The sequence below is a fragment of the Corapipo altera genome, unplaced genomic scaffold, assembly GCF_003945725.1.
Source record: "Corapipo altera isolate COAL_440 unplaced genomic scaffold, ASM394572v1 104, whole genome shotgun sequence".
Lineage (NCBI taxonomy): Eukaryota > Metazoa > Chordata > Aves > Passeriformes > Pipridae > Corapipo > Corapipo altera.
The window spans coordinates 5,147,089-5,170,756 of NW_020884920.1; the positions used below are offsets into that span (position 1 = coordinate 5,147,089).

The following is a 23,668-nucleotide window of genomic DNA, read 5'->3' on the forward strand; positions in this document are numbered from 1 at the left end:
GAAGGGCAGAGGGAGCCCCGAGAGGCCGGGAGGTGGCAGGGTCCAGTTTTTGGGTGGTGACAGCGCTGTCCTCCGCAGTGTCCGTCTTGGGGGACGCTCCCAGCAGCGGGGGCCCTTCCCTGCTCCTTCGGAAAAGTCTCGGGGCCAGCGTGGTGCATCCCTTGCATTATTCATGCCGCCGTGAGCCCGGCGGTTGGGTTACAGCCCGAGCCCAGCCACCGACTCGCGGGGTGTGCGGGAGGCAGGAGGCAGCTCCCCGGGCTGCCCCGGGGCCCGTCCCGCCGCCCCAGGGCGATGCCAAGCGGGCGGCCGCAGGCGCCCGAGGGAGCCACGCACGGGCATGTGCCTCGCCAAAACCAGGCACAGGTAAATACCCCCCCGGGGCAGGTGGCGGGGTCGGGAGCCGGACGGTGTGCAGGGAGCCGGCTCATGCCGGCACAGGGCATCATCTTCCAGAGCCCCACCGGGGCCGGAGCATGAGCACCCGCCACCACCGGGATGGCTGGCAAGAAGGAGGCTCCCAAAAAGGAGGCCAAAGGGAAGAGGGACAACGGGAAAGGGAAGGCTGGAAAGAAGGGCAAGAAGGAGGATCCCAGCGAGTCAGAGGATGCCTCAGATGCAGAGCTGCTGAAGGAAGAGGAGACCGAGGAGACAGAGGTGGTGGAGGAGGAGAAGCATGAGGAGGAGGAAGCTGCAGAGGACCCCAAGAAGGGGAAGGGGAAGGGGAAAGAGAAGGAGAAGGGGAAGGAGAAGAAGGCATTGCCCAAGGCGGGGGTGGCAATGAAGATAGGCCGGGGAAAGAAGGTGCAGCTGGAGACGCAGGAGGAGGAGGAGGAGGAGAGTGATGCCACGACGTCCAAGAAGAACCTGAAGGGCACCTCCAAGATGATGATGGGGCTGGCGGCTGACAAGAAGAAGAAAGGGGCCAAGGGTGCGGAGGCCAAGGCCCAACCCAAAGAGTCCGCGGAACCCGGCCTGGCCAAGGAGGAGGAGGCAGCAGCGCCAAAGACCCGGGCGAAGCGGAGCCTCCGCAGCACTTCAAAGCTCTTCATGGGCTTCAAGAAGCTGGGGTTGCATCGGCCCAAGAAGGGGCAGTTCAAGAACACATCCCGCTTCTTCTGGGGGCTGCATAAGCAAAGCACCAAGAAGAGGAAGAAGAAGAAGAACAAGGCAGTACTCAAGTCCACCTCCAACCTGATGATGCGCTTCAAGCACGTGGGCAAGAAGAGGAAGGAGGAGGAGGCCAAGAAGAAGGAGGAGGAGGCCAAGAAGAAGAAGGAGGAGGAGGCCAAGAAGGAGGCGCCATCGAAGCCGTCGTTCCTGCTGCTGCGACGGGGCGGGCAGGCTGCCGAGGACGGCGCGCTGCTCTTCCGCCGGTGCCCGGAAAGGAAATTCAAGCCGCGGGCACGGGTGCTGAGCAAGGCGGCCGCCGCCACGGGCTGGCTGGCCAGGAAGGTGCTCTCACGGCGCGGGCGGCTGACGGGGCTGACGGGGGGCAGCCGGGCGACCGACACGGCCTGGCTGTCCCGTATCGGTGCCAGGAAGCTGCCGTTCCCTGCGGAAGACGAGATCCTCAGGCACCGGGCCAACATGAAGAGGATCCCTGGCAGCAGCGGGCTGTTGGCCCCTGGCGCTGCGCGGCAGGGCAGCATGGTGAGGCGTCCGTCCCGGCGGCGCTCCCAGCACGCGCCGGCGGAGCCGCCGGTGCCGCGCTACGGGTGGGCCGAGGAGGAGGACAGAGCCTTCAGCCGCCGGCGTGGCTACGGCAAGGAGGAGGACGCAGCCTACGGCTCCCGCCGTGGCTATGCCAAGAAGAAAGATGGAGCCTATGGGTCCTGGCGTGGCCACCCCAAGGAGGAAGGTGGAGCCTACGGCCCCCAGCACGGCTACGCTGAGGAGGATGGAGCCTATGGCCCGTGGCACAGCTACACTGATGAGGAAGATGGAGCCTTCAGCCCCCAGCACGGCTACTCCGAGGAGGAAGAAGGCTACATGCAAAGCCCAGCCTACCCGGCTGGGTACAGGTTTGAGGATGCGGTGCCGACCCCCTATGCTGACTACCCTGGCTATGAAACAGAGGAGGAGGAGGAGTACGATGCCTATGGGGGGTTTTGGGAGGAGGGTGACCCACCGGGACATCCCTATGGCTACACAGAGCTCGAGGATGAGGGGCCATTTGGGGGTGGGTCTCCCCTTGGCCTCTACGACCCCTATGGCAGCGACCTCGAGTATGGAGAGGAGGCAGAGGGGCCCTTTGGCTACAGGGGGGACCCCTACGAGGACTTTGGGGAGCCCTTTGCTGGGGGCTACCCCGGCGGGGAGTACCCTGAGCATCGCATCCAGTACAGCGAGGGGGGGTGGGCACCGCACTCCCAGTCCTCCTGCAACCCCTATGCCCTGGGGCTGGAGGAGATCGCCGAGGGCGAGGAGCCGGAGGAGTGGGAGGAAGAGGAGGAGGAGGAGGAGAAGGACTACCCTTTCTCCATCCTCAGCGCCTCCTCACTCCGGGGCATGCGGGAGACTCTCTCCTCCAAGCTCTCCCTCAACAGGAAATTCAGGCTCTTCCCCCGGCCCCAGGTCAAGCTTTTCGGCAGGGACCGCCTGGACGTTCCCCTCCCGCCGTCTCCCCACCTGCCCGCCGCCCGCGACGAGGACGACTACGACGAGTACGAGCCGCCGCGTCCCCCGGCAGCCCCCGGCCCCGCAGCATCCCCTGCACGCCGGGTTTCGGCAGCGCGGGCGTGCGGGAGCCCTCTGGGGCAGTTCCTCCAGCGCTCCCTCTCGCAGCCTCAGAGCCACCCGCCGCGGGGTGCAGGGGGATTGCGGGGGCCCCGCACCCCCCAGCCCTCCTACAGACGCTCCAGCCGCAGGCTGGCGGGGATGGAGAGCGCCGGTTTGGGGAGCCGGGACCCTTCCCCGCCGGCGGGGCCCTGGGTGCAGCCCCCTCCCCGGGAGCCGGGGGCTGCGCGGCGGCCGTCGCTCCGCAACCCCTTCGCCAACCCCGGGCGCTCCCCATCGCCACCGCCAGCCCGTCCTCGCCCCGGCAGCACACGGGGCGAGGGGTCGCTGCGATCCCTCCGTGCCAGCCTCCGGCGCTTCAACCCCGAGCCCCCCGCTCCGCCGCCGGCCGCCCCCCGCTCACCGGGGCCCGCGGGGGGGAGGCGTTTAGGGGGCCCCGCGGCGGGGTCGGGGAGACCCCTGTCAACGCGGCGAAGCAGCCCCCCCGGGCTGCCGCTCCCCCAGGCCTGGCCACGGCTTCCCGAGCCCCCCACCAAGGCGGTGAAGCCGCTGCAGAGGACCCCCTTCCTGGCACCGTCCTCCCGCCCCGGCAGCCGTCGCCTCGGCCGCCCCGGCCCCTCCTGGGATGAAGAACTGCCCCCCTGGCAGGGAGCCCCGCGGGGTCTCGCCGGGGTGCCTCCCCCGCCCAGCCCCGCTCCCAGCACCCCCAAAAGCTTCATCCAGCGCATCGGGCAGCCCCTTGCTGGGATGGCCCCCCACACCCCGCCGGCCAGGCCGTCTGCGGAAGCAGGGGGGCACAGCCCCTCCTCGGGGCGCTCCGTGGGGCAGTCCCTCGCATCGCTGCTGGTCAGGAGCATGGCCTCCACCAAAGCCCCCCCATCCTCACCACCCTCCCGCCACCCCTCCACCCGCTCGCCCTCCTTGCCCCGGCGCCCATCCCGGCGGGACGGGAGCACCCGCAGGTCACCGAGCCCACCGTCGGGGCGCCGGGGCTGGGCCGACGCCGGGCACCCCGTCCCCCCCTCCAACCCGCGGGGCAACCGGAGCCCTTCACCGCAGCGTCGCGCCGCTTTCCCACCCCCACACGGACGAGCCCCCGGCTCCCCTGTCGGCCCCCGCCACGGCGCTCGGCCCCCGGAGCCGGCAGAGCCCGTCGAGGGCGAAGGGGCGGCCGGGGAGGAGGGTGCGGGGCGCTACGCGGTGGTGACGCCGCAGGTGCAGAGGTTGGGCTCCTTCCGGCGCGCGTCCCGCATGTACAAGCAGCACTGGTCCACGCAGCACGTCGTGCGGGTGCGGGAGATGCCCGACGCCTGGACGGCAGAGCAGGGCCCCCCCCCAGCAGCCCACCCAGCGCGGCCGGCGGTGGGCGAGCCAGCGGAGAGCCGACATCGCCCGATACCTGAGCCAGCGCTCGCCGGGGGGCGGCTGGCGGGACAGGCACCCCTGGGCAGACGGGTACCTGGGCACCAAGCAGCCCTGGCGCACCAAGGTAACGCCGGCGGGGAGCCCCCCACGGGGGGATGGAGCCGGGGGGCGAGCCGGCGGGACCAGGGATGGGGTGGCGTGCTGAGGTGGCTGCCGGCTTCCCGGGGAACAAAGCCACCTGTGCCAGAGGGTTCGCAGCGCTCGGGGTGGAGGGTACTTGGCTATGGGTGGTCTGGGTGCTGGCGGGGGTCCTGCCGTGGGGAGCAGGCTGGAGGGGGAGCTCATCGCCCGTTGTGTGTCCCCCCACGGACGGCCCCTTTGGGGACACTTGACTCTGGTGTATGGAAATGTGGAGACGCGATCCGGCGGGGACGGGTGCGGGTGGCACGGTGACCCGGCGGGTGTCCGCTTTCCTGCCCACCACCTGGCCGGCCGCCAGCGCAGCCTCCTGGGTGACACCCGTCCTGTGTCACCTCTGCCCGCGGCCATGGGGAGCAGCCTCAGCCCCGCGGCTCGGCCCCCTTCCATCACCTTCCCTGGAGGTGCCATCCTGCCCAGGAGCCTCCATTGCCCACCCCTTGCAGCCATGGTGGGAGTGGCACAGTGAGCAAGACTGGGCTTCTCAGGACCAGTCTTTCCTGGAATCATCTCCAAGGATGCCTTGGTGGCCCCGTGTCCCTGTATCCAGCTCTGCTGCTCTTCTGTGACACACAACACTCTCGCTGAGGGGTTGCAGGGCTGTAGGGTGTTTTCTTGAGGTTTCTGCCATTACTGGCTGTGTGTCCCCTGGTTTGGGGTGACAGATGGTGGGTTTTGGGGGTGGTGGTGACTAGGTGGGACAGCTGAGGGGTTTGGCACAGCCCTGCCATGACAGAGCTGGGGTGGTTGCTCCATGCAGATGCAGTCTCTGTGCAGCCTGCCCATCGTGCGGTACCAGGAGCCACAGGAGGAGGACGGGCTGGAGGACATGACCCAGCTGGAGTGAGTGTCCCCATCCCCTTTGTGACCCAGGGGGCTGATGGGGCTGCTCCCCAACCATGCGCCCTGGCCTGGCTGCTCCCACCCCATCCCATTCCAACACGGGGGCCACTCCAGCCTCCCAGGGCTGGAGATGCTGGGGACACACTTGGGGACCCCTCCATCCCCCTGCCACCCCATAATGCAGCCTCTGCCCCGTGCCAGAGACCTCCAGGAGGCCGCAGTGCTGAACAACATCCGGACACGGTTTGAGCGCCAGCTCATCTATGTAAGTTTAGGGGAGTGCAGCATCCCCCAAAGACCCCTGGTGTGAGGTCTGTGGAGGGCCATCGCCCTCCCAGACCTTGCAGTCTCAAACCTCCCTCTCTGGCAGACCTACATCGGCAGCATCCTGGTGTCAGTGAACCCGTACCGGCTCTACAACATCTATGGGACGGAGCAGGTGCTGCAGTACGAAGGCAGAGCCCTGGGGGAGAACCCACCGTGAGTACCAGGGTGGCCCCAAATATCCTGTAGGGATGGGGGCACTCTTACCTGCTGTCACCCTCCTCTGGCTCCCACAGCAGCCCTGGGTGGTCCCAAGCCCCTGGGGACCCTTGGGTGCTGGGTGCTGGACCATGTGTGTCCATGCATGGGGGTGCTTGGGGTACATTTGGGGTCCTTGTGCTGGGGCACTGAGACACCACATCCCCTCCCTCTTCTGCTTCCCCCCACCACAGGCACCTCTTTGCCATCGCAAACGTCGCCTACTCCAAAGTGATGGATGCCAAACACAACCAGTGTATCATCATCAGGTGGGACATGACCCCTAATCAGCACTGCCCTAATTGCTGAGGTGGTGCTGCTGGGGGTGGGGTGCTGGGGTTTTGAGGAAGGTTTAGGGTGGGTACTCCCTGCTTGGCTGGGGATGACCCCAACCATGCTCCCACTCTATATTTCAGTGGGGAGAGTGGGTCAGGGAAGACCGAAGCCACCAAGCTGATCCTGCGCTACCTGGCAGCCGTCAGCCAGAAACGCAGCACTGCCCCGCAGGTAGGCTGCTGCCCTGGGGACACCCCCATCCCCGTATATCTATGTCCCTATGTCCCTGTCCTCTTCTCCCTGTGCTCTCCTCCACCCCTGCTCATGGCTTGGCTGCTCTCTCCTTGTCCCCACGCTTCCACATGGACCACGGCAGATAGAGGTACCGGGGGGGACACTTGAGCTGGGACAGTTCAAGGGGATGGAGATCGTGATGGCATCTTGGCCATGTCACCCCAGCTGCAGGGGGATGGTGGGAGGGACAGGAGGAGCTTGGTGCATGCATGTTGATGGGGTCCTTGTGCTCTACCACATCCTCATTTAACCTGGCTGTGGTGCACACCTCGAATTTGGGCACCCATGGGTGTCTGCATGGGGCAGGGGTGGCAGGGAGTGTGGCAGGGGGTGACAAGGGGGTTGCCCCCACCATGGGAACAGCCCGTGGTGTGTCAAGTGCCCAGGATGACCCCCCAGCTCTCCTCATCACCACAACAGATCCTGGAGGCGACCCCCTTGCTGGAATCCTTCGGCAACGCCAAAACCGTGAGGAATGACAATTCCAGCAGGTTTGGGAAATTTGTGGAAATCTTTCTGGAAGAGTAAGTAATGCTGAGCAACACCTGTGTGTGGCTGTTTCCCCCCTGTGTCCCCCTGCCCTGGGAGTGCCCAGCTCAGCCCCTCACCCCGCTGCCAGGCTGACCCTTGGCTCTGGGGGGAAACATGGGGATGCTTTTGGGGACAAACCATGAGCTGGAAAGGTGATAACACCTGAGGACAGGTGACTGTCCCTGGGGTAGGGGCAGGGACGCTGTGCCCTGGGCTGGAACCCCGACCACTCCCAGTCTCCATCCCTGTCCCCATGTTCCACCCCCACTGACCCCCTGTGTGCTGGGGGGATCATCAGGGCATGGGTGGGTACCTCAGGGGGGTCCCAGCCCCTGCCCACACTGAGGCTGCAGCGGGTGCCTGCTCTCCCCCCTGCAGCGGCTTGATCTGCGGTGCCATAACCTCGCAGTACCTGCTGGAGAAGTCCCGTGTAGTCTTCCAGGTGTGTGGCAAGGGGGTCCTGGGCTCTGCCCCACACTCTGCCCCCTCTGCCTCCCCCTCTTCAGCTCTGTCCTCTGCTCCCCAGGCCAAGAGTGAGCGCAACTACCACATCTTCTACGAGATGCTGGCAGGGCTGCCCGCCCAGCAGCGCCAGCGGTACTGCCTGCAGGGTGCCGAGACCTACTACTACCTGAACCAGGTAGTGTGCCCCTCCCCAGCCCCCCCACACTGCCTGATTTTTGGGGGGCTGCCCAGCCTCGGGGCGCTGGTGGGTCCTTGAGTCCTCAGTGTGTGGGTGGGGAGGGTGCTCAGGGCAGGGTGATCCCCCCACGCTGGTTGCTGGTCCCTCTTCCCCCCACTGAGAGCCACTGATGGACTGAGTGGGTTGTGCCAGGGTGGGAACTGCGAGATTCCCGGCAAGGACGACGCGGAGGATTTCCGCCGGCTGCTCAACACCATGGAGGTGCTGAGCTTCAGCGTGGACGAGCAGAACAGCATCTTCCGCATCCTCTCCTCCGTCCTCCACCTGGGAAACGTCTACTTTGAGAAATACGAGGTACCCTGCAGGGAGCCAAGATGTGCTCCTCGGGCGTGGTTCGGGATGTGGCAGGTATGTGGGGGGGTCACCACGTCCCACCACGTCCCTGTGTCCCGCAGACCGACTGCCAGGAGGTGGCCACGGTGGTGAGTGCCACGGAGATCCGGACGGTGGCTGAGCTGCTGCAGGTGTCCCCCGAGGGCCTGCAGAAAGCCATCACCTTCAAGGTGACGGTGAGTGCAGGGGGGCACAGGCAGGAAGGGGAGTCTCTGGTCCCTGGAGACCGTGGCTGGTGTTGCTAAAACTCCATCACGCTGTTTCCCAACCAGGAAACGCTGCGGGAGAAGATTTTTACCCCTCTCACTGTTGAAAGCGCCGTGGATGCCAGGTAGAGGGAAGGGGGGCTGTGCTCCTGGGGAGACACAGGGGGATTGACCCTCAGGAATGGGGTGGGAGGTGAAATGCCAGCTGGGAAAAGAGGTGGTCAGGTCCCCCAGTGTGGATTAGGCTCTCCAGTGATTAAAACTCCAGCCCTAAGGGCTGCCCTGTGCTGTGATGGGTGCTGGCCATGGCAGTGGGGATGTACACAGTGCCATGCCATGACATTCCAGAGCTCCATCGCTCTTCTCCTTCCCAGGGATGCCATTGCCAAGACCCTCTACTCCCTGCTCTTTGGCTGGCTCACAGACCGCATCAACAAGCTGGTGTACCCACGGCAGGAGGCCCTCTCCATTGCCATCCTGGACATCTACGGCTTTGAGGTGAGCAGGATCCATCCCACCTCCATCCTGGCTCCATCCTCCTGGAGTCTCAGGCTCAACAGACCTTCCTTCTCGCAGGACCTCAACTTCAACAGCTTCGAGCAGCTGTGCATCAACTACGCCAACGAGTACCTGCAGTTCTTCTTCAACAAGATCGTCTTCCAGGAGGAGCAGGTGGGTCAGTGGGCTGTGCCAGGCTCTGCCCCCGTGCCAGGGGAGAGAGCTCAGGTGTGACCTGCATCTGCTCCCATAGGAGGAGTATCTCCGGGAGCAGATTGAGTGGAAGGAGATCCCCTTCAGCGACAACCAGCCCTGCATCGACCTCATCTCCCAGAAGCCCTACGGCATCCTCCGGATCCTGGATGACCAGAGCTGCTTCCCCCAGGTGAGGGGTGCCTGGTAATGAAACAGCAGCACTGGGTGATCACTGTGGTTATGGAATCACTGTGACCCAGGGGTGCTCTTCTCCTGTGCTGTCCTGGACAACCTGGGAGATCCTCTGGGTTTCTCTGGACTGCATAAGCCCCAAGAATCATAGAATCATCATAGAATCCCAGAATGGTTTGGGTTGGAAGGCACCTTAAAGCTCCAACCTGCTGCTGAACTGCCCAAGCTGTGTCCCTCCCCAGGCCACCGACCACACGTTCCTCCAGAAGTGTCACTACCACCATGGGACAAACCCGCTCTACACGAAGCCCAAGATGCCACTGCCTGAGTTCACCATCAAGCACTATGCAGGGAAGGTGACCTACCAGGTGTGTGGCAGGGGCATGCCCAGCTGGGGTGTTAAGCAGGAGGTTGATCCTGCACCAAGCAGGGAGGTGCAGCACAGGGGGGGTCTGGCTGGGACTCCCCATCCCAGCCTGGAGCTCCTCACCTCACCCCTTCATGCCACCAGGCTCCTCACCATGAGGTTTTGCTCTTTGCCAGGTTCACAAATTTTTGGATAAAAACTATGACCAGGTCCGTCAGGATGTGCTGGACCTGTTCATCAGCAGCAAGACCAAGGTAGGGCCCTGCCTGAGCCTGGTTTGGTGGTGACACAGGGTGCTGGTGGCCATACATCCCTTTTCATGTCCCCAAGTCTGTGTCCCCATGACCAGTGAAGCCAAGGGGGACCTGAAGCAGAAAATGCCTCTGGCTCCACCCTGTGCCTTCCTTTCGTGGGGTCCTCTGGGCTTTGACCCCTCAAGCATTTGACACAAATGGGCACATTGGCTGCTCTTATGCTTTGTATCCTAATCCATATCCTCATCCTCATCCCTATCCAGGGAATCCAGCCACAAATAGGGGATGCAGCTTGCTTAGAGCTGGGCAAAAAGGCAGTGGCTGGGCTGGGAAGAGGAGACAGCGGAGCTGCACCATCCCAGCCATCTTCCTCCTCACTAACCCTTCCCATCTCCCCAAGGTGGTGGCCAACCTCTTCTTTGGCCACGCCCAGGTGTTGGCCCGGCAGAGGAGCCTCATCCGGAGGAGCAGCACCAGGACACGGCGGTACAAGGCTCCCACTGTGGCCGCCCGCTTCCAGCAGTCGCTCCTGGAGCTGGTGGAGAGGATGGAGAGGTCAGAGTGGGCAGCCAGGCCATGCACTGGGCTGGTGGGGACAGGGTGACAGTGGAACATGAGCCCGAGGTGGCCGGGCTGGCTTTGTCCTCTGTCCTCCATGGCTAATGGGGTCTCTCTGTTGCAGGTGCAACCCCTTCTTCGTGCGCTGCCTCAAACCCAACAACAAGAAGGTGACAGCCAAGGCTTTCCAGCCTGCAGTGATGCCAGTGCTGCCTGCCCCGCTGGCACTGGGAGCATGGTGGGAACACACTGAGCAGGGGTTTGCCCAAGCAGCCACTGAGGTTTCTCCCCATTCCCTCCCCAGGAGCCAGGGCTCTTCGAGGCTGACGTGGTCAGCAGCCAGCTGCGCTACTCGGGCATCCTGGAGACCATCCGCATCCGCAAGGAGGGCTTCCCCATCCGCATCCCCTTCCTCGTCTTCATCGACAGGTGCCCTGGGGCTGTGGGTGGGGTACTGCCATATGGTCCAGTGAGAGGAGACCACAGAGCTTGTGGGTGTTCTGGGGGGCAGTGTTTGGGCCGGGGTTCCCCCACAGTGGGAGCTGGGAGCCCCTCACTTTGATGCACAGCTCCGGGAGAAGCTGCATCTCCAAGCACGGTGCTCGTCACCGCAGGGAGGGTCCGTGCTGGGGTCCCGGCAGGGTCACAGTGTCATGGGCTCACCCAGGTACCGCTGCCTCGTCGACATGTGGTCCAACATCATTCCCAATGGAGCCAACTGCGTGGAGATGCTGAGGAATCTCTGCACCGTTAACCCCGGCATGTACTACGTTGGCGTCACCAAGGTACTGCCCTGGGAGGGGTTTTGGCTCTGGTGGTGCCCTGGGGGTGGTGGCCAACGCAGGAGGCTCATGGCATCATCCCTGCTCCCAGCTCTTCCTTAAGGAGCAGCTGTATCAGGTACTGGAGAGCAAGCGAGCCCGTGCCCATCACCTGGCCGCGCTCACGCTCCAGCGCTACGCTCGCACCTTCTTCATCAAGCGGCGCTTCCGCTCCCTCCGCCGCAAGATCGTCCTCCTGCAGACCCGGGCACGGGGATACCTGGCCAGGTGGGGGTCCTGGGGGATGTCAGGGGGGCTCTGGTGGGTGGCAGAGGGTGATGGGTGGCAGAGGGTGATGGGTGCTCTCCCGCAGGCAGCGGTACCGGCGCATGCGGCACACGCTCATCAAGTTCAGGTCGCTGGTGCATATCTACGTGAACCGCCGGCGGTACCTCAAGGTGAGGTGGGGGCTGGCACATTCCAGGGGTGTCCTGGGCACCTACTCCCACCCTGCTGCATGTTCAGTGGTGGGTCTGAAGAAAGCCCCCCCAAACCTTGAGCTCCTCCAGGCCCCATACTACCACCTCCTCCATGTCCCATGGGGCACTGATGGTACCTCCTTGGGATGAAAACCTGGTGACATTTGGGGAGGCAGTGGCACCCCCCAAGTTCCTGCTGCCTCTGGGTCTCCCTCCCTCCCGGTGAGACTCAGAATGGCTGCTCTGCTTGCAGAGGAAGGAGGATGCTCGCCGGCGGGCTGAGGAGGAGAAGGAGAGGATGAAGGAGGTAACAGGCGCTCAGCATGTGTTGCTGTGCCCTTGTCCTTGCCATGTGCTCGCCTGCTGAGGCACCCATGGGTGCTGGCACAGGGAGCAGTGTGGTGAGTGGGCACATCCCTGTGCTGTGGTGGTAGGAGCTGACACGGAGGGAGGTGGTGGATGTCACCCACCTGGAGATCCCGGCCGAGCTGATGGGACTGCTGGAGGCCGCTGCAGGTGAGCGGGTCCTGCAGTGCCATCGCCCCCAGCCCCTTTCCCCCATCCCCCTGGCTGTGCCATAGCTGCCCGCTGTGCCACAGCCGCCCAGGAGGTGAACACCGGCTGCGTGGTCCTGGTGCCACCGCCAGCACTGCAGCCTGACTCCAAGCTCACCCTCCCGCTCGACATCAACGACTACCCCATGGCCAAGTACGTGCGGGGCCACTTCCAGGTAAGGTGGATGCCGTGGCCCAGCAGTGGGGAGCCTGTCCAGACAGCTTTTGGGGGGTCCCCGGCACCCCGGTTGTGGCTGAGCGTTTAGAATCAGGGTCCCTGCGGCGGTTCCCCACACCATCCCACCGGGCTGTGCCCCAGCTTTGGCCCCAGGGACACCACGGGGAGCAAGAGAGGCTGGATCCGGGGTGGTTGTGGTACTGTGGTGAGCTGGCTGCCACCTCCCTCCCTCCCCGTGGGTTCCTGTCATCTCCAGAGGCCGGGGGGACCATGCTGAGGCTATCGGAGAGAGACCCGCTGAGCCCTCCTGGACGCCCGACGCGGGGCAGATCCGGAACGCTGGGGCGGGAGACCAGGTCGCTTTGCTCCCGGGACCCCGGCCCCATCCCTGGCCACTTTGCCCCATTCCTCCTCTTTGCCCTCTATTTTTACCCTGTGTTTCCCTGTCCCCGGCATCCTGAGTGGTAGCACCAGGGCTGATGCTGGATCCTCCTCTCAGCCTCAACAAACTGCTGGCATAGAATCATTGACTGGTTTGGGTTCTAAGGGATGTTAAAGCCCATCTCGTTCCAACCTCTTGCCATGGGCAGGGACACCTTCCACTATCCCAGGTTGCTCCAAACCCTGTCCAACCTGGCCTTGAACACTTCCAGGGATAGGGCAGCCACAGCTTCTCTGGGCAACCTGTGCCAGAGCCTCATCACCCATCTCTGGTGCTGCCAGCACAGCTTGAGCCCATCCCTTCCCCGTTCCTGACAGGCTGCCAGCCCCATCCTGTGCCCAGCCCTTTGGCAGCCCCATAGTCCCCATCCAGCATCAGCACCACGCTCAGCACCCTGGGGCCGGCCCCTCGTGGCCTGAGGCTGTTCCCAGGTAGCCACGGGTGCGGGTGTTGCCGCAGGAACCGGCGTTCGGGATGCTGACGGCCCCGCTGAAGGCCCCCCTCACCTGGCTGGACGAGGAGCTGTGCCACGAGGCACTCAGCATCTTCCAGCTGGTAGGTGGGATGGCACAGGATCCATCACTGTGATCCCCTGCCTGCTCCCTGCCTGGGGCCAGAGGGAGTACCTGGCTGTCCCCATGGCAGATCCTGCGGTTCATGGGGGACCCGGGGCTGGGCGGCCTACAGGAGACCCTCTTCGGCAACTACATCGTGCAGAAGGGGCTGTCGGTGCCAGGGCTGCGGGATGAGCTCCTGGCACAAGCTGCCAACCAGGTCTGGCGGAACACCAACGTCAACAACGAGGAGCGGGGCTGGCTGCTGTTGGCCACCTGCCTCAGTGCCTTCCCCCCGTCCACCACCTTCGACAAGTACCTGCTCAAGTGAGCCGAGAATGGGCATGGGGATGGGGATGGGGAGCAGGGATGGCTGGGACCCTCTGGGACAGGCTGGCATTCATGCCTGGGGACATTGCTGTGGCTCTTCAGGGCACTCTCCTGGCACCTGTGCCTGAGGACACTGCCTAGGTCCAACCAGGACCTGTGGTCCTGTGCCAACCTGGCACACGTGCCTGGGGTGCCACCCAGGTCCCTCCTGCAGCACCGTCCCTTCCCCACAGGTTTGTCTCTGACTATGCCTTTGCTGGCTACAAGCCAGTGTGCCAGCGCAAGCTGATGCATGCCATGGCCCAGTCCCAGCTGGGCACGGCAGCCGCCCGCACCTTCCCGCCCTCGCTGCTGGAGTGGACGGCAAACCGGCAGCAGGCCAGCATGGCCCTTGACCTGCACTGCTTCAACGGTGCGGCTGGCACAGCACCGGGCATGGTGGTGGCGAGGGGCGGTCACAGGGTGACCACCCTCACGGGCAGGAGGGGACCGGTGGGACCAGCTCACCGCCCATCCCTCCCCAGGTGACCAGTTCTCCTGCCCCATCCACTCCTGGAGCACGGGTGAGGACCTGGCAGGGGATGTCCTGAAGCACAGGTAGGCACTGGCTTGGCATCCACGGTGTCACCCCAGGGCTGTCTTGGATATCACCAAGATCGGGGAGCTGGGATGCCCAGCTTGTGGGCAGAGTGTCCCTAAAAAGCTGGGGCACTGCTGGTAGCCTGTGCCCATCCCCATCCCCAGCATCTGGCTGTTGGCAGGGGGCTGGCAGAGGGCTGGCGTGGCTGGTCCGTGGCCATGAAGGTGGGTGCCCAGTGGGCCGAGCTGGCTGGCCATGACTATGTCCTGGACCTCATCTCCGACCTCGAGCTGCTCCGGGGCTTCCCCAGACAGAAATCCTGCTTCCTCATCGCATGGGATGGGACTGAGAGCCTCGGCAGGGACAGCCGGGTGTAGGTACCTGGGCAGGGACGGGTTGCCCGCTGTGGGGCTGGTTGGATGAACCCTGGCACGAGGCTGGATGGGTGCTGGATAGGGGTGGGTGGGCTCCTGGAGGAGGGGATCTGGCACCTAGTAGGTGCTCGGTGAGCACATCCTCCCTCTCTACAGGGTGCTGGGACATGGGTTGGATTTGGATGAGGTGCCTCCTCCTCCAGCTGTGAAAGCCCCCACGCTGCCCTCCACAGAGATGTACCACCCCCATGGTAGGACATCCTCCCCCTGGTCCTGGTGCTGTGGTGAAGCTCTGCCATGCTGGTGGAGCTCTGCTGCTGGCTGCTCATCACTCCTTGTTCCCCTGCAGATGGGGAATTTGGGGAGCCACGCAGCCAGAAGGGTCTGGACCGGTACCTGGACAGCCTCTTCGATCCAGTGCTCTCCTACGGCAATGGGGTGAGAGGGGCATCCCCCTGCCCGAGGTATTTTGGGGTGCAGGTGGCTTGGCCACCTTACCCTGATTCCTGCCCCTCCAGGAGCTGGAGAAGCCGGCCATCCTCTCACAGAGGATGAAGGGAGGAGGTGGCGTGGGAGGGGGGGACAGTGGCAGTGATGCCAATCGGAGTGGACCCCCTGTTCCTGCGGAGATGCGTCAGCCGAGGGGTGAGCGCCCCAAGCACTCCCACATCCCACCCCAGCTCCCTGCCTCAGTTTCCCAGCCTGGTCCCTGGTGGGGGGGACATGCCTGCACTCAGGACCTCACAGCTGATCTCTCCTCTTTGTCGTCGCAGGCACAGAGCCAGCCCTGTCCCCGCAGAGCCGGCCAGATGCCAACCAGCCACCTGGACTCCTGGTCAGTGCTGGGGGGCTGGAAGGGGTCAAGCCCCTCCTCCGCTTCAGGGCAGCTCCCTTGGGCAGCCCCTGGGGATGGGTGCAGCTGGGGGTGCTGGGTGCTGATGGCACAGTGTCCCTTGCAGGGCAGAGCAGAGGAGGGGACACCACCTTGCACCCCCCAGCCCCGGCCCTACTCGCAGAAAGCCGGTAAGGGGTCCTGGTGCAGTGGGGTGGCCACGGGGCCCCGCGGCACCGAGCCAGGGCCCAGGTGTGGGGGCAGTGTCCAGCCCCCCCCCGAGCCATTCTTGATCCCGCAGCAGCCATGGGGCGGCGGTGGCCGGGAGAGCTGGTGCGGCATTCCCGGCTCAACTCGGAGCATTTCCCACGGCCCACACACGACATCCGGAACATCATCCGGCAGTGCCAGCCAGCCCTGCGCAGCTCCCAGGCCCCCAGGTACCCACTCAGGTCCCCAGCCAAGCCATGGGCACATGGGCGAGTCCATGTGCTGGCCCTGATGCCAGGGTGTAGGGAATGGTGGGGTGCAGGGAACGATGGGGTGCAGCTGATGCCAGGTACAGGTGATGCTGGGGTACAGGTAATTCCAGCATGCTGGTGATACCAGGTACAAGTGATGCCAGGATGCAGGTGATTCCAGGTATAGGCAATGTAGGATGCTGTCTCTGCAGTAAGCTTTTTGGGAAGAAGGTGGACCCCCACGAGGAAGCCATGCAGATCCTGAAGGAACAGCTCTCGGCAGCCCCGGTGCCAACGGCTGTGGTAGGGATGTGGCCGCCCCCACGTCCCCCCAACTAGGCTGGGGGTGTCACTGGCCCTGACCACAGCCCCTCTGTGCCTCACAGGGGCCCAAGGAGGTGGTGGCCACGGTGAAGCCGGTGCCCAGTGCCAGGTACCAGCTAAGAGCACCCACGGGGCGTCCAGCGGCCACCCGGCCCCCAGGTATTGCTGGGCAGAGCTGTGGCACTGGGGGGGCCAGGGTGGAGTGGGGCACCTCATCCTCCCAGTGGCACTGGGTGATGCCTTATGCAGCCTGGTGCTAGTCCAGCTCCACAGCACCCTCATGGAATAGCCACTGTGTCCGGCTCAACCTGACAACTGCTCCTCGTGCCTCAGTTTCCCTGGGTGGAGGGGCCTTCCTGCAGAGCTTTCTGTCCCTTCACAGTCTCTGTCTCTCGGGAGCTCCCATCTGAGGCACAGCAAGTCCAGACCCAGCTGCACCGGAGCTGCAGTGAGGACTTCTACACCTACCACAACGTGCCCTGGAAAATATTCATCCGGAAGGAGGTACTGATTTATGGGGACACTCAGGGGCAGGCTGGTGCCAAGGTGCTACAGGGATAAAGGGGGCTTTTCACCAAGCCCTGTTCTCTCTCCTGACAGGTTTTCTACCCTAAGGACAGCATCAACAACCCACTGCTGCTCGACCTCATCTTCAGGCAGGTGAGGCACCAAGCTGGCTCCTAAGCCCCCCTGGGGGTCCCATCTTCCCCTGCTGAGCTGCCATGTAGGAGCTGCCCCAAGCCATGGGGAGCGGGCAGGGCAGAGGGGCTGGGGTCCCACCACGCTCCCTGGCACGACCTCACTGCTCCTCACCCCCTTCCCCAGATCTTCAACGACGTGCTGTCTGACACCTGCATCCGGATCAGCCAGGAGGAGCGGCTCCATTTGAAATCCCTCTTTGGTAACCCTCAACCACATCCCCGTGTCCTGCTGCTCCCTGCCTGGGGGGGCTCACACACCTGGGGGGCTCAAACGCAGCCTCTCTGGTGCCTAGCCTCATCTCCTGGGGCCATGACTGGCTGGGGTAGTTTTGCCTCCAAATGCAATGACCCCCTGGTAACCTAGTGCTCCATAATGTCATGAGTTCTGTCAGGTCTCAGCCAGTTGCCCAGGGGGACATGGGTCTCTCCATCATGTTCTTTCCAGGCGTGGGAAGGCTATGATCATCCCTGCTTCTGCTGGGAACCATGCCTGAATACTTTCCAGAGAGGGAGGATGTTCACCAAGAGGTATTTCCCTCTCCCCACAGCTGAAAACAAGCTGGACTCCTTCAGCCCTGTGGCCACCGAGAGCGTCAAGAGGGAGATCGTCGCTGCGGCCCGGGATGGCTGTGAGGTGTATTTCTCCCGTCTCTTCCCTGCCACGGTGAGGATCTGGCTGTGGGGCAGGTCAGCATGGGGGCCACCACGGCCCCGTGCCCCCAGCTGAGGCACTGTCCTGGCCCACAGGGCAGTGTGGGGACGGGTGTGCAGATCCTGGCCGTGTCCCACGCCGGCATCAAGCTGTTGCGGCTGGTGAAGGGCACCAACGTCCCCGGGGAGCAGCTGCGGGTGCTGCGGGCGTACAGGTGGGGGTGAGGAGCGTGGGAGGCCGGGGTGGGATGGGTGCCATGGGTGCCGGGTGTTTCAGCCTCCCCTCGCCCTGCCCCAGCTACGCCGACGTGCTCTTCGTGACCACCCCATCCAGGAACATGCTGGAGTTCAACCTGCGCAGCGAGAAGCTCATCCTCTTCTCCCCCAAAGCCCCCCAGGTCAAGGTCATGGTCGACCACTTCATCACAGAGCTCAGGAAGGTGGGGGGTGCCCTGGGTCTAGGGTGAGGGGGGGCATGTCCTGGGGGTCAGACCCTACCCGTGTGCCCGCACTCGGAGGGCTGGGGTGGGCAGCGGAGGGCATCCTCTGAATAAGACCATGCATGGAATTGGGGGGGACACCCTGGGGTGGTCCTGGGGCTGTGGGTGCTCGAAGCCCCTGTGCTGGGTGGGGTGTGGGTGTCCCTGTGCGCAATGGCTGTGCCAGCCCCTGCTGTGCCCAGGACTCCCAGTATGTGGTGGCTGTCAGGAACTACAGCCCAGAGGATGGGGGACAGCTCAGCTTCCACAAAGGGGACATCATCCACCTCCAGTCGCTGGAGCATCCTGAGAGAGGTGAGAGGCCTCCACACAGCCCCCCACAGTCAAACACCCTCACGGGGATGGCAGAACTGATGGCTTCACCTGCCCCAGAGGTGGCCATGTACTTGTCTTGCACCGTGACACCCTCTGTCCCCATGGTGTCAGACTACTACTATGGCTGTGTGGTCCGCAAGAAGGTGATGTACCTGGAGGAGCTGAAGACAGGCACCCAGGACTTCGGTGAGTGCCACGCTGCCCCATGTGTGTCCCTGGTGTGCCCTGAGGTGTGTCCCTTCCTGGGGCTGGGGGCTAGGGCAGGATCCTCAGCAGGATGGTTTGGGATCTTTTCGGCACCGACCCAATGCAGGGGGATGCTCCCCTGTGGGTCCCACACTGGGTGGCACCGGGTGCTGCCCATGTCCCTGCAGGTGACGGGCTTTGTGGCCCCTCTTCCCTGCCTTTACCTCAAATGCTGCTGAACTGCAGCTGCTTCCAGCCAAAATCTGTGGCCAGACCCCTGGAAAAGGCTGGGAATGCAAAGGCAGGAGGAAGCAAACAGAGATTTTTTGGGGGTGTCCACCTGGGCTGTCAGCCTGGGGCCATCCCCACCATCTGCCTGCTGCAGGGTGGAAGTTCGGGGCCATCCATGGCAGGCCAGGGCTCTTCCCTGCCGAATATGTCCAGCCCGTCGCAGCGCCTGACTTTGTCCATTTGCCTGCGGAGAGGAAGGAGGAGCCCAGGGACAAGCAGGGCAGGGTGGCAGCTTCGGCGGCCGTGGCCGTGGCCGTGGCCTCCACTGCTGCCGCCCAGGAGCTGGACCGGAAGGCCGAGGTGGGTTCTGGGCTGGGGCTGCCACACGGTGCTGGCTGTGCCCGGTGCCCACTGCCCTGCTCCGCAGGTGTCCCCGGCCAGTGCCACCTTTGCGGAGGGTCTGGAGGGAGACGGTGTCGAGCAGCTCAGGGATGTCACAGGGACCTGCCCCATGCTGGCCTTTGCCCAGCGGCATTTCCGTGCGGCACGACATGGGACCATGTGAGTGTCCGGCGGTGGGACAGGGACACGCCGTGGTGGGGACACCTGTGCCCACCTGCTCCCTTGAACTTCTGTCCCAGGGATTCCTGTGGGACAAAGGCCAGGAGGGATGTGCCCAGTGTGCTGGAGATGCTGACGTTCACCAAGGTACAGGGAAGCGGGGAGCCTGGGGTACCCCTGCCCTGCTGTCACCTGCAGGTCCCACCAAGATCCCAGGGGGAGCTCCCTGAATGGCACTTCAGCATCCCTCTGGCTGCTCCCGGGAGCTGACCCTCTCCCCCCACTCCAGATCCCCATTCAGGAGTCACTCATCGAATTTGTGGATGGTGGCATCAACAAACTGGCTGCTGAGGCTTTCCAAGGTAGGCAGGGACATGAGCATCATGTCCCCCTGTCCCCTGGCCATTCCCAGCCCATCCTTTGAGGGCTGTGGGGGTAGGACCAGGACGGGCAGATGGAGTGGCCTGTGGGACTTAGGTCCTCTGGTCCCACTGCCCCATGTGCTTGGAACGTGCCCACCCAGGGGAGTGTGTCCCTGGGGATGCACTGAGCTGTGTCACTGTGTGGCTTTGTTATCCCCAGCTGTGATGAAGTTCATGGGCGACCACCCTCTGCGGGGGCAGACGGAGCTGGACGCTGTCTGCACCATCCTCAAGGTAAATCCACCACCGGGGCAGTGAGTCCTGGGGGTGGCCTGGGCAGGGAGTGGCAGCTATGCCTGTCCCCAGCTCTGCGCGGAGCACGAGGTCCTGCGGGATGAGGTGTATTGCCAGATCATCAAGCAGATCACCAACAACACCAGCTCCAAGACGTGAGTCCCTACACCCAGCTGGGACAGCAGAGGCTGGCACTGGGGACACTTGTGTCCCTGGCTGGGCTGAGCTGCCACAGCGTTGGAGGAGACCTGGGGACCCCATCCCCAGGGTGATGGGTGCCACCGTGGGCACCCTCACCCTGCTCAGTGGTTTAGCCCTGGCTCTTCCCACAGGGACAGCTGCCAGAAGGGCTGGAGGCTGCTCTACATCCTCGCTGCCTACTACAAGTGCTCCGAGGTGCTCCGGCCCTTTCTCCTGGCCTTCCTGCAGGACGCTAGCAGGCACCCGGAGCTGCCCTTCCATGGTAGGGGCTGTGCACGCCCCAGGGTGCTGGGTGCATGGTGGGGAAGGACACCCTGGGATGTCACAGGGCTCAGGAGTGGTGGCTCAGCCCCGTCCTTCATCCCAGTCCCTGTTCCTGCCAGGCATCGCCAAAGCCTGCGAGCAGAACCTGCGGAAAACCCTGCAGTTCGGCGGCCGCAGCATCTTCCCCAGCAGCATGGAGCTCAAGGCCATGGTGGTGAGGCTGGGGGCTTGTGGGTGCCTGTGGAATGTGGGGCAGGGCTGGTATCAACTTGAGGTGCCCCCTAGAAGTTCTGGATACCTGCATAGTCTCGGGATCCCTCCGTGGGCTTGGGATTTTGCCCAGACACTGCTCTGGAACTGAGCTGATCCTTTTTTGGGATCTTCCCAAAAGAACACAGTCCTTTTTGGGGTCTGCTCTTCACTGCTTTGGGGGTGCCCTGAGCTTGCAGGGGTCCTCAGTGGGGATGCAGCTCTGTGGACACAGAGCTGGAGGTGTGTTGGCTCACAAAGGCAGGATGGGCAAGAGATAGGATGATCCCAATGGGATGGTCCTGTGGGATAGCTGGAGTGTCCTCTGGGGTCTTGCTGTGCAAAGGGCCCCCCTGCACCCCAACGAGTCCTCCCGTGCAGGCCGGACGCAGCGCCAAGCGGCAGCTCTTCCTCCTGCCCGGTGGCATCGAGAGGCACCTCAAGATCAAGACGTGCTCGGTGAGTCAGAGGGGCAGGAGGCTCCGTGCACCCCAGGACTGTGGTGACCCCTCAGAGGGTGCAGATGTGGGGGGGCTGCGCTCCTCAGCTGTTCCCGCTGTGGGACTTTGTTCACTGGGAAAGGCAGATCCCTTCCCTGGGCAGCCGCACGGGATGAGCCTCAATGCAGGACATCTTGGTGGCCTGGAGCACAACAGGGGGACGTGGCAGTGCCCCAGCCACCTGTCCCTGTGCCCAGGTGGCTCTGGATGTGATCGAGGAGCTGTGCTGTGAGATGGGGCTGCAGCATCCAGAGGCTTTGGAGGAGTACATCCTCTTCGTGGTGACCAACAGAGGTGAGGGGCTGGCAGGAATGGGATGGGACAGGATGGGGTGGCCATGCTCGTGGTGTGGTGGCCACGCTCAGGCTCTCGGGTGGCACAGGGCAGAGTGTGCGGCCACTGACCCGCCGGGAATATGTCCTGGATGTGGCTGCTGAGACGGAGCGCCGGGACACCAGCTACACCTTCTGGTGCCGCCGCGTGGTCTGGAGCCAGCCCCTCAAGTTCGACAACGAGCTCTACGTCACCGTCCACTACAACCAGGTCGGGCCACCCCATCAGCCTCCCACAGGGCCACCTCCCTGTCCCCCCCAGAGCGTGCCCTGTCCCCAAGCCGTGTCCCTGTGCCCTGTTTCCCCCCACCAGGTGCTCCCTGACTACCTCAAGGGGCTGTTCACCGTCCTGCCACCCTCGAGGCCGGGAGAGCAGCACTTCCCACACGTGGCCAAGCTGGCTGCCCTCCAGCACCGAGCCAAGGACCACCACCACCTCCCCACTGCGTACGGCCAGGGATGGGGCATTGTGGGGGGAAAAACACGCATCCCGTGGGGTTTGGGACCCACTGGCCAGTGCTGGCCCTGACCTCGGGCTCCCCGCAGGCGGGAGATGCAGGACTACGTCCCCCCACAGCTCTTCTGCCTGCTGAAGCCCCAGTCCTGGCTGCAGATGGTGACCCAGCACGTCCAGCAAGCCAAGGCCCTCAGCGCCCACCAGGCCAGGGCACAGTTCCTGGGTGAGGGGACAGGGATGGGGACAGGGAGGTGACACAGATAGGGAGAGGATGTTGAGGGGATGCAATGCTAATGAGGACACAGTGCTAATGAGGATGCAGTGCTGCTTGAGACACAGTCCTGCTGGAGATACAAGGCTGTTGGGGATGGGAATTGCCCAGGAGGTGATGGGTATGGGAAGCATCATCCTGCCTGGAGGGTGATGATGATGATAGGGGTGGAATTCTGCTGGTGGCTCCTCTGCAGGGACTCTGGGACAGGGAGCTCCCTGTGTGGAGCCTGAGGTGCTGCACATGGAGGGCAGGATGCATTGGCAGAACGGGACAGGCTGCTCCCAGGCCCCAGTTTCCCTTAGCTGCTCCAGGGTCCAGAGCCTGAAGCAGTGCAAGGCTCCGGGAACCAAATCAGCTCCTGTCAGGCATGGAGCTGGCTGAGCCCTTGGCAGGGAACCTGTGGGTGCAGTCCACCCTGGGGACCTGGCAGGAGTGGGTGGCAGTGGGCACTGAGACCCCATCCTCCACCCCACAGGGTTGCTGAGTGCCTACCCCATGTTTGGCTCATCCTTCTTCTACATCCAGAGCTGCAGCAACAACGCCATCGTCTCGCCCTGCATCCTGGCCGTCAACCAGAACGGCCTCAACTTCCTCAGCAAGGAGACCCACGTAGGTGGGGGGCTGTGTGGGACATGTGGGATCATGGAATGGTTTGGGTTGGAAGGAACCTTAAAGCTCATCCAGTTCCAGGGGCATCTCCTACTAGACCAGGTTGCTCCAAGCTCTGTCCAACCTGAGGTCCAAGCTCTGTCCAACCTGAGGTCCCCGCTCCCCTCGGTGGGGTTCACGGGGCCACTCCCCCTGTTCCCACCAGGAACCCATCGCCAAGTTCTCGCTGAACGAGATCCAGTCCACGCGGACGCAGCGGCCGACGGCCGGATCCAGCTATCCCTACGTGGAGATCACGCTGGGAGACCTCCTGGCCCAGGGCATCACCCAGCTGCAGCTGGAGCAGGTTGGGGACACCCGGGGGGGGGGGCCCCGCTGGGGGTCCCATGGCAGTGGCACGGCCACTGACCGCCGGCGTGTCCCCCTGGCAGGGCCTGGAGCTGTGCCGGGTGGTGGCCGTGCACATGGAGAGGCTGCTGGGCGCCCGGGAGAAGCGGCTGACGCTGCCGCCCAGCGAGATCACCCTGCTCTGAGCCCGCCGCGGCACCCCGGACCCCGCCGCGGGGCACAGCGGGTGCGGTGCCCCCGGGGCGTCCCCAGCCCGGCCGGTGCCGCCGTCCCCGCTCGCAGCTCCTGTTGTTACGGGGTTTATACAAGCCCGGGAGCCCGGCACGACTCGCTGTCCGTGGTTTTGTGCCGCACTTGTTGCCGCGGGGGGGGATGCTGACCCCCGTGCCTCAGTTTCCCTCTCCCGAGTGCCTTAATTTTCCCGTCCATCCCAGTGTCTGTTTCCCCTCCCGGTGCCTCATTTTCCTCATCCGTTCCCCCATCGCAGTGCCTCATCCTCCCTCTCCATCCCTGTGCCTGCTTTCCATTCCCATGCCTCATTTTCCCCATCCATTCCCATGCGTTTCCCCATCCCTGTGCCTCCTTTTCCCCGTCCATCCCCGTGCCTGTTTCCCCATCCCGGTGCCCCAGTTCCCTCTCCATCCCGCCCTATATCCTCACTTTCCCGGTGCCCGTTCCCCCACACTCGCA

The 23,668-nt window shown here is 64.1% G+C and overlaps 1 protein-coding gene across 1 annotated transcript; it reads left to right on the forward strand.

Moving 5' to 3' along the window:
* The first annotated feature begins 498 nt into the window (after positions 1-498).
* On the forward strand, positions 499-23,177 carry MYO15A (myosin XVA). The gene is given in 66 exon segments (XM_027656569.1): positions 499-1,242; positions 1,288-4,068; positions 4,070-4,228; positions 5,063-5,145; positions 5,347-5,410; positions 5,516-5,625; positions 5,862-5,936; positions 6,084-6,174; positions 6,320-6,325; positions 6,658-6,761; positions 7,147-7,210; positions 7,295-7,408; positions 7,604-7,765; positions 7,867-7,980; positions 8,077-8,135; positions 8,385-8,508; positions 8,587-8,682; positions 8,762-8,893; positions 9,138-9,263; positions 9,439-9,516; positions 9,917-10,071; positions 10,199-10,244; positions 10,379-10,503; positions 10,742-10,859; positions 10,948-11,123; positions 11,209-11,293; positions 11,568-11,621; positions 11,749-11,830; positions 11,914-12,044; positions 12,948-13,043; positions 13,134-13,369; positions 13,606-13,784; positions 13,897-13,969; positions 14,134-14,325; positions 14,483-14,577; positions 14,676-14,764; positions 14,845-14,971; positions 15,100-15,161; positions 15,286-15,349; positions 15,460-15,598; positions 15,832-15,922; positions 16,006-16,102; positions 16,326-16,447; positions 16,544-16,603; positions 16,769-16,844; positions 17,193-17,308; positions 17,392-17,510; positions 17,594-17,735; positions 17,978-18,089; positions 18,222-18,296; positions 18,682-18,887; positions 18,955-19,088; positions 19,169-19,235; positions 19,378-19,450; positions 19,671-19,744; positions 19,817-19,899; positions 20,077-20,207; positions 20,329-20,423; positions 20,840-20,917; positions 21,156-21,252; positions 21,341-21,501; positions 21,604-21,737; positions 21,837-21,970; positions 22,497-22,630; positions 22,836-22,976; positions 23,062-23,177. Coding segments are annotated over 66 exon segments (10,464 nt in total). The 3' UTR covers positions 23,164-23,177.
* Positions 23,178-23,668: the final 491 nt, after the last annotated feature.